This window comes from Liolophura sinensis, chromosome 6, assembly GCF_032854445.1.
Source record: "Liolophura sinensis isolate JHLJ2023 chromosome 6, CUHK_Ljap_v2, whole genome shotgun sequence".
Classification (NCBI taxonomy): Eukaryota; Metazoa; Mollusca; class Polyplacophora; order Chitonida; family Chitonidae; genus Liolophura; species Liolophura sinensis.
This window is the reverse complement of record NC_088300.1, coordinates 28,810,011-28,818,686: the sequence shown is the minus strand read 5'-3', so window position 1 is coordinate 28,818,686 and position 8,676 is coordinate 28,810,011. Positions and strand designations below refer to the sequence as shown.

General features: G+C 40.0%; 1 protein-coding gene across 2 annotated transcripts; it reads right to left on the bottom strand.

Moving 5' to 3' along the window:
- Window positions 1-459: 459 nt before the first annotated feature.
- On the bottom strand, window positions 460-8,348 carry LOC135469132 (inactive heparanase-2-like). 2 transcript variants are annotated; one of them, XM_064747666.1, is made up of 10 exons: window positions 8,088-8,348; window positions 6,378-6,496; window positions 5,527-5,697; window positions 4,365-4,527; window positions 3,847-3,894; window positions 3,371-3,577; window positions 2,504-2,612; window positions 1,340-1,449; window positions 958-1,098; window positions 460-684 (listed from the first exon to the last, which is right to left on the bottom strand). In XM_064747666.1, the coding sequence occupies exons 1-10, from the start codon at window positions 8,315-8,317 to the stop codon at window positions 531-533; spliced, it is 1,452 nt and encodes a 483-aa protein (XP_064603736.1). In that variant the 5' UTR covers window positions 8,318-8,348; the 3' UTR covers window positions 460-530. The 2 variants fall into 2 exon arrangements, with proteins under 2 accessions (XP_064603736.1, XP_064603735.1); XM_064747665.1 differs by lacking the exon at window positions 8,088-8,348 and adding an exon at window positions 6,869-7,129.
- Window positions 8,349-8,676: the final 328 nt, after the last annotated feature.

Below are 8,676 nucleotides of genomic sequence, written 5' to 3'. Positions count from 1 at the left end.
ATGTACAGCATGAAGATATTTTCTAAATTAATTCACTAGTTTTTATTTATTTGATTGGTGTTTTACGCCGTACTCAAGAACATTTCACTTATAGGACGGCGGTCAGCATTATGGTGGGAGGCAACCGGGCACAGCCCGGGGCAAGTTGCTGTCAGACCTGCCCACGTACAGCCGGAGAGGAAGCCAGCTTGAGCTGGACTTGAACTCACAGCGACCGCATTGGTGAGAGCCTCCTGGGTCATAACGCTGCGATAACGCGCTAACCAACTGAGCCACGGAGACCCCTCATGAGTTTTAAATACGATTTATGAGAAATTATGAATTTCAATATTGGTGTAGACTAATCACAAAAATCCTTATGAGTCCATGGTGATTAGATGTTGTCATTAACTGATGTTTGAAAGAGTTTCGACTGTGTAATGAAATGTAAACACAATTCAAAGACAACTAGATGCTATATATATCCACTTTTATTCTCTACATATAAACACAAAAATGCATGTTCCGCTTGTTAAGTGTCTAACTTTGCTTCATGGGCATGCGGATGCGTCGGCGTGGGGTGAGACCAGGAACCCGAACGAGTGGCCGGGAACCTTCACAGGCCAGACTCTGTCGGTTACCGGTGAGAGGGTAGGCAGGGAATCACCGTTCATATGCAGTTCATGGCCGTTTAACTTCACGGTCCTAAGAACATAAGAGAAACATTATCCAATTGGTACTATACATATCATTACCGTGGTTCTGAAAACAGCTGTAAAAACACATCGTACAAACATCGTCAAAACACTCAAATACCGTATTTTCCATGCAGGCAGTTCAATCACCACCGTTAGCGAAGAGGTAACGAAGTCTAAATTTGCGACCGACAGCAGCAATTTTCGGACACTACTGTGATTTGTTTTATTGTAAAAACGGGAAAATAGTGGCGAGACCGACAATATTTTTTCAGGTACTCACTTAGATGTCAAAGACCCGTCTCCGCCAGCCGTCAAGATGTAGAGCTCATAATAATGATTAGTGTACTGCTCCAGGTTTAGCTTCACTTCGGAACTCAGCATATTTTGAAAGAAAAATGTGACACCGTGAGGATGTCCATGTCTGAAATGTTGTAAGATTCGCAGTTAAAACAACATAAGGTGATAACAAAATAACGTGGTAACCATCGTCATTATAAGAGCTAAACAGTTTGTGATTTCCGCAAGGAGAAAGCATGATTAATGCGATCTGCATATTTTGCTTTTCAAGCTGTCCACATTTCTGTTCTTTTTTTCCCGTACTAAGTGTATTCCTAAGTGTATTATAATTGTGTATTCCTGTTACAATAGATAGACAGACTTACTCCTTGGAGCAATGGGCGTAGATCCGGAAGTGACGATTATGTTCGCTAGAGGTGACCTTGAGAACTTTCCGTCCTACCAGACGTTTGTGTAGCAATGTCAACCAGTAGTCCTGACAGAAATAATTCCCGTAACAAATTATTTTTACGGGCGGACCACAGAATATAACAGAATAAAATGTATTTAGCACAGCAAAAGAGCTTGTTAAATATTTGAATTTGAATTTTAGGTTAATTCGTTTGATAGTTAAATAATCAACATCAGTATCATATTATTTTCATCGATCTATATTTGCTACCGACCCTGAAATTCAGGCCACATGAATCAAAGTATTCACTTGTTAGAACATTTTACATTATTCTTGTTTCCACAATTTCATTTAAGGGGATAGTGCAACGACTGGTTGACCCGTATCAGTATAATGGCTCAGGCAGAGCGGCTTACTTGCCTTCGGTAAGTCGTCTCAGTGAAGCAGCACTAGATAAAAGAGTGGTGGAAATCCGTCCTGCTACAAGGAGGCACATTACACGTACATGCACCCTAAGGATTCCGTCGTTGTCATATGACTAAAAAATTGTTGAGTACGACGTTACACCCCAAGCACTCACGCACTCCACAACTTCATTTAGAACTGTGGGTACCCTTCTCGTTTTACCAAAATAACTTTTGTTACCATGTTTATATGTGTAGAAAATCTTCACATTTTACCGGCTCCTCCAACCATAATGCTGGCCACCAGCGTATAAGTGAAATAGTCTTGAGTATGGCGGAAAACATCAATCAAATAAATAAATAAATCGCTTTTTACTACACATTTACCATTGTTGACATTTTTCATATTTTTCCTCAACTGTTTCCACTACCGTATTTATCAGCATGGACAGCCTTCAAATTCTTCCACAAGAATTCCGATGATCGCGTTTATCATCGTGAATGTTCGTCACAGGCTTACCTTTCGGCAAGAACTTGCTGTACCACATGTATCATTGTGCACAACACTCATATTTAAATACAACTAGAATTTCTATGACCACACTAATGGATATTCTTCAAATGGCACATCTGATGTCTTACTGGCAATGGGTTATCATTTGCAACAATTGCACATCTGATGTTTTACTGGCAATGGGTTATCATTTGCAACAATTGCACATCTGATGTCTTACTGGCAATGGGTTATCATTTGCAACAAGAGAATAATGTGCTCCCACAAAGTTTTGTCTGGCAACAACAGGGATACCATTGGCAGCAGCCATGCCGAGTTCGTCCAACCACCTTAAAGAAATAGAAAACAAATTTCTCAGAAAAGGAGCCAGTGGAAACCATTCGGTTGACCAAACTGACCAGGTAGGAATATACAAGACTACAACAAGGAGGGTAAAACCAGAGCCGTGAGGACAGTGTGATAGTTGGCAAATGGTCACACGGAACCGGTGAAATCCGGACTCTTGTCAGATTAGGATTTTATTCTAACCGTTAATGTAAATGCTTAAATCGCAGAAAAAATTCCCTAACTCCATCACTTACACAGAATTAGGTAAAAGAAAATAAATTTCAGTGATGTTTAAGGCAATATTTTAATCACCGCTCGTTTAGAGTCACTCAAAATGTTGTTATCATCCCATCACATCGTTTTTGTCGTGTCGGATTGGTGAATATCATTTAGAAAGTAGTTTAAGGAACACTTTAACATATCGTTTTGGGGGATTTACAGCACAAATGTTAGCACAGATACTGGAGTGCTGAAAATTTTAAAGTCGCGGAGTGGTCTCAACCTGTTTTCAGCACTATACTACATCCAGAAACCTGTGTATATCCCCCAAAACGATAAAACTGTTCTTTTTATGGTGTGTGTGGTGGCGATTGGACAAATTTTGTATGCAGACTTTTTGGTCATGAGAATTATTAGACCGTAGATGTACAACAAAACAAACCCTGAGCTAAATGAAGTGATATAATCAATGAAAACTCGTTATCGTTTAACTGATTTCATTGATGAGACACTGATGTAGTTTGGTTTGAGCGCCACGTACGTGAAGCCGGCGATAAAGGATTCTGAGAGCACTGGGGCGCCTCCCCCGTAGGCTGAACTCGTCTCTAGCACCCAGGTAGTCTTTGTTCCTTTTGAATGCTTGGATAAGGCTTCCTGAGACCGATGAATGGCCAAACGCTTGAAATTATCCAGGATGTCCGGATTCAAGAAATCTTCCGCCTTCGCTTTCGATCCGTCCATGTAATACCTATGGAGAATGGGGATAAGCCGCCAAAATGCATGCGAAAACATCCGGTGCCCAAATAATTGTAAAGATTACCATTTCGCTAATAACGATTGGTGGTGTAAAAAGTCAATATCTATTTTACTTTTCCATTTTACCAACTAATTTTTCGTGGGAAAATAAAAGATGACCCTTTCATTAATAACGACAGGTGGCGTAATGAGTCGATATCTATTATACTTTTCCATTTTACTAACTAATTTTGGGTGGGAAACAAATCTGTATGTTCTTACTGATGCACTGTCATGGCGTCGATATAAGTCGACCCTGTTGACAGAAACCTGAAACAAAAACGAAATACAGGTCATTTCCCAAGTATATTAGTGGCTAATTGCTCCAAATATTTAATAGCTTGAATTCAAAAATATCTTTTTATTTTATTATACCATGCCTATTTTCGACCAAAGCTTTACAATTCTATGATCATTTTCTGTCTAGTTCCACAAAGCAATATACACTAAATTTATACGGGATCTCACAGTGGACGAAAAGGGATTTTCATAACCAACAGATTGTAATTTGTATACGAATGTTGTTTCAAATATACGATCCAAAAATGATATAACATCAATAAACAATATTTCTATCATCAATACCTTTTTCACTTACATAATTCATGCACAGACTACTGAGTTTCTATATTTCACCTGCTGCAATGATTTTTGAAATTTTAGTCCTGATGGAGGTATAGCCCTACATTACCCACTACTATACTACAGATGTACTCACTCTTCATGTATTCAGTACTCACTTCTCAGCGTAGTCCACATGAAAACTGCCTGTGAAAGCCGGACCTACCAGCATCATTTCGTTAAAAGGGTGGATAGAATTCATCAGATGCTTAAGTTTGCCATAGTCACGGCCTATCTGGGCTGGGTCCACGTGAATGCCTCTACGTTCGTATAAATTCGGTTCTAATTGAAAGAAATAGTAATAAAAAGAACAACATATGAAGACACTTATTCTTTATGGTGAGACAAACTAACAGCGTCCAATGTTCATTCCTGTTTTCACTATGAAGATTTCTCATCAAAGTGATACCGTAATCCCCATGAATTGCACGAGAACAATGGTAGGGAAAAGGTCCCCAACTGCCAGTTTGGTCCGGTGATTACCTAAGTTGGATAATCATCTATGGCGAACACTGGGTTCAACCTTGCACCAAGAGTGCCAATTCCCTTGCGAGCAGTGTTAAGCGTACAGGCAAACATTGGGTTCAACCTCGCTTTGCGCACCAAGAATGCCAGCACTCTTGTGAACAGTGATAAGTGCACATGCAAACATTATGTTCAACTTCACTTTGCACACCAAGTGTGTCAATGTCCTTTCTTATTTATTTATTTGTTTGATTAGTGTTTTACGCCGTACTCAAGAATATTTCACTTGTACGACGGCAACCAGCATTATGATGGGTTGAGACCGGACAGAGCCCGGGGGAAACCCACGATAATCAGCAGGATGCTGACAGACCTTCACACGAACGGCCGGAGAGGAAGCCAGCATGAGCTGGACTTGAACTCACAGAGACTGCATTGGTGAGAGCCTCCTGGGTCATTACGCTGCGCTACCAATGTCCTTGTGAGCAGTGTTAAGCGTACAGGCAAACATTGGGTTCAACTTCGCTTTGCGCACCAAGAGAGAACTCTCGTAACTACGTCACTCGAAGCCTAGTTACCGCAGGACTTGAGGCCACAATGGATTTTTTGAGCTAAACAAAGCGAAAGAGAAACTGCTACACGTCTATAAACATATTCCTTGACCTCACAAATAGTTGGGCTGATGGCTTCATTACATGTCTTTTGTTTTTCATTAATTTCATGGGCAAATGAGGTGGCGGAGAGGGGGTTGATCCCACCTCTAGTTTTGTTCCTAAAGTGAAATAATAAAAGTAATGGTAGAATGGTTCTACTTACCATTTCCTAACTCCAGATGGAACCTGTATCCTTTGCTGGCGGCGTACTTCATCAGTGATTCGGCATTAGTAGAGTCCCATTCTCCGTGATGACGGTGAAGCAGATTGAGGTCAAAGATCATGTCCCAGCCAACATCTCTTGCGAAATGATACAGGGTGTCCAGCTCCCGCTCTACAGTGTAATGGAGATTCCCTTTACTTATTATCCGATATAGTATCATGTTCTGTAGACCTTACGTAGTACTGATATATTTTTGACGTGATCATTTCTTTTATGACAAAGTGTACGGGTAAGTGTCATGTTTTCTACTATCTCTTAGGTTGTGATCAATCCAAAGGGGTTCCCAGGGAAGGAACATTGCCACGCCCTTCACGGTCTCTTTGACTCTTATCAACACAAAGTGGGTTCTTACAGAAGGAAGAGTGCCTCTTCGATTACCATCAACACGAACCAGATGAATTTCATCAATACGAATAGGTTCCAATGGAAGGAACAGTGCCATGCCGTGAATTTTCTCTTAGACTACCATCAACACGAATCGGATTCTCAAAAGGAACAGTTTCGTGAATTTTATTGTCTGTTCGATTGCCATCAACACGGAGCGTGTTCCTACAGAAGAGACACTCATGCCATGAATGTCCAAAAATGGCAACAGTACAGCGGTAAAAAAAAATGTAAGATCAAAAGACAAGTTAATTTAGTAAGGATAAATGAATCTAGGAGTCGAAAGAGACTTATGTATAGACAGGCAGACATTTTCAAAATATTTAATCTGACCCATAAATTCGCCACGCACTAAAACTGACAACACGGGTCGGTTGTTCTTATAATGGCACTTGTAGCCTACTGACCGTCCATTATGAAGTCTGTTGATGGCCCTGATTTAAAGCTCAGGGAGTCTGCGGCCGTTCCCCCTACACGGAGATACGCTGGAGCCAGACCTTTGGCAAGGTTACGTATCTTCTTTAGGCTGGACACGATAGGGGAAAAACAAACATTAAAAAATGAATATGTATAAACAAAAAATATTAGATGTTACAGCATAAACGAAGCGCAGACCTCCACCACACCTTAATCCCATCACTACAGGCAAAGAGACAATACTCTGGTTTTGTGTGGCGTATCGCAATGAGTAAAAAAAAACACTGAAAAATTCTAGAATTACTATCAACATGTGGTGGACTGATGTTCCAAAGCTGTGTACCAAATTTCATCTAAAACCGTCTATATACACAGAGACAAATAAAGGGACAAATGCGGGCGAATAAGCGCGAGCAATAACATGACCTTCCTTTACTGAGGTGATCATGAAAAAATCGCAATTGTTGGATTATAACCTTACCCGGAATGGAAATGTCTCAAACCATATTTGAGCTGGCTGGAATCGAGAGTAAGGCTGACAAATTTGTCACTGACCGTGTGGATGGCATGATGGGAGTCTATGGTCACTGTCACTGTGTTACCATCAACTAAAAATCTCTCATATAGACGGCTGAAGTTACCATTGTTACCATATGCATATTGAAAGGTGGTAACTGTGAAACAAACACTGAACAGTAATAGCCTTATCATTCTGCCAGTGCACTCCGGTCTGTGGTACTGTTAACTGTCTCGTGTAGAAATACAAGTAATTTATTTTTTCAGAATCATGAGAAATTCCGCTGTGAACGGAACAGAAGGCGCTACTCCCACGGCCAAGGTTGTCCAAGTTTTCAGCGAAGGGTAGTATAATTCGTTTCTTTTAACTTATATATAACCTATATTCAACTATCTGTTAAATCACTCATGGTCACTGCGAGTATTGCCTTTTCGTCATTGACATGTACTGTAAAAACTCTACACATTCATATGTTGGACGTCCATGGTAATGTTTTCAGATGGAGTTCAGATATTTTTTGGAGTTTGAAGTTACAAATGTTAGGCGTACGTGGAGAGAAATTTGTTTTATTACGGCGGGACCACATCCAGTCAAAACAACATCAAGTTTTAATAAAGCCTACAATCCTCTCCCTGTGAATAGAGACTACAATCTATTTTTTGAAAATAGATTTTCCTGAAGTCAAACTCTGAAGACATATTACTGTCAGATCATAAGGCTACCAGAGATTAAAGTGACAGAAAGATAAAAATTGAATTAAGTTTCATCACAAGAACAGCCAAAAACTATGCGTATAAATACTTAGAAATTTGAATTCGAATGTTGAATTATATTGTGGGCTTTATGACCCATATAACCGGTGTCTGGGTTCTCTTTCCAAATTTATTTTGTATATTTTGGCAAATTTAATAATTCTTTTCACCTTTGGATCTGAACAAAAATCGCGGGGCTTGATGTAAGATTTTGTCCAACACTGTGAAACCAGTTGGCTCAATGATCTCAATTACATATAATCCTCCAAATACAGTATTTTTGATATTCAACATCCCTCATAGTACAAAAGTCCAAAGGGCCTACCACGATTGTTGAGTAAAACTCTACACCTCTATGCCAGGAACAATTAGATGTATTCAAAATTTTAGAAAATGCAAACGTGACCATCAAAGATGAGAAAATAGCTTACCTTAAATGGAAAAACTTTAGGTTATATTTGAGTTCCCAGGAATCAAGAGTAATGCTAACAAATTTGTCACTGACCGTGTGGATGGCATGGTGAGAATCAATAGTCACAGTTATGGTATTGCCATCAACTAGAAATCTCTCCTGTAAATGGCTAGCGTTATAAACATTGCCATGTACATTGTACAAGATGCTGGCAAGCAGGATGAATAGTCTAAAAGCTATTGTCAACATTTCACTCAAAGTTGTGATTCAACAGATCCCCGTGTGAACAACTCAGAGATTTCCAGTGTTGAAGAACACACGTTGAATTTCCCACAGCAGATATCTGGTGCTATGAGATAGCGACCACAGATATCGTAGCATTACACTGATTGTCTTCGGTTACAGCACGTATGACAGAAGATACATGCATACTGGACAAATTGTTAGAACGTCGGGAGACGGGATCAAACCGGGGTCAAGTCATACCAAAGGCTTACAAAATGGTATTTGTTGTTGCGAGGCACTGAGAGGTTAGAGCAAGGAAACAGGACTGGTTGGCTCGGTGTCAGTATAATATGACTAGGTGAAGTGTCGTGTCTGGTGTCTTT

Coding starts and splice junctions, on each gene's coding strand:
- LOC135469132 (XM_064747666.1), bottom strand. CDS start 8,317: ATGTTGACAATAGCTTTTAGACTATTCATCCTGCTTGCCAGCATCTTG. Junction 4,528..5,526: donor CCATCTGGAGTTAGGAAATG/GTAAGTAGAACC, acceptor TCTTTCAATTAG/AACCGAATTTATACGAACGT. Junction 2,613..3,370: donor TCCTTTATCGCCGGCTTCAC/GTACGTGGCGCT, acceptor TATTTCTTTAAG/GTGGTTGGACGAACTCGGCA.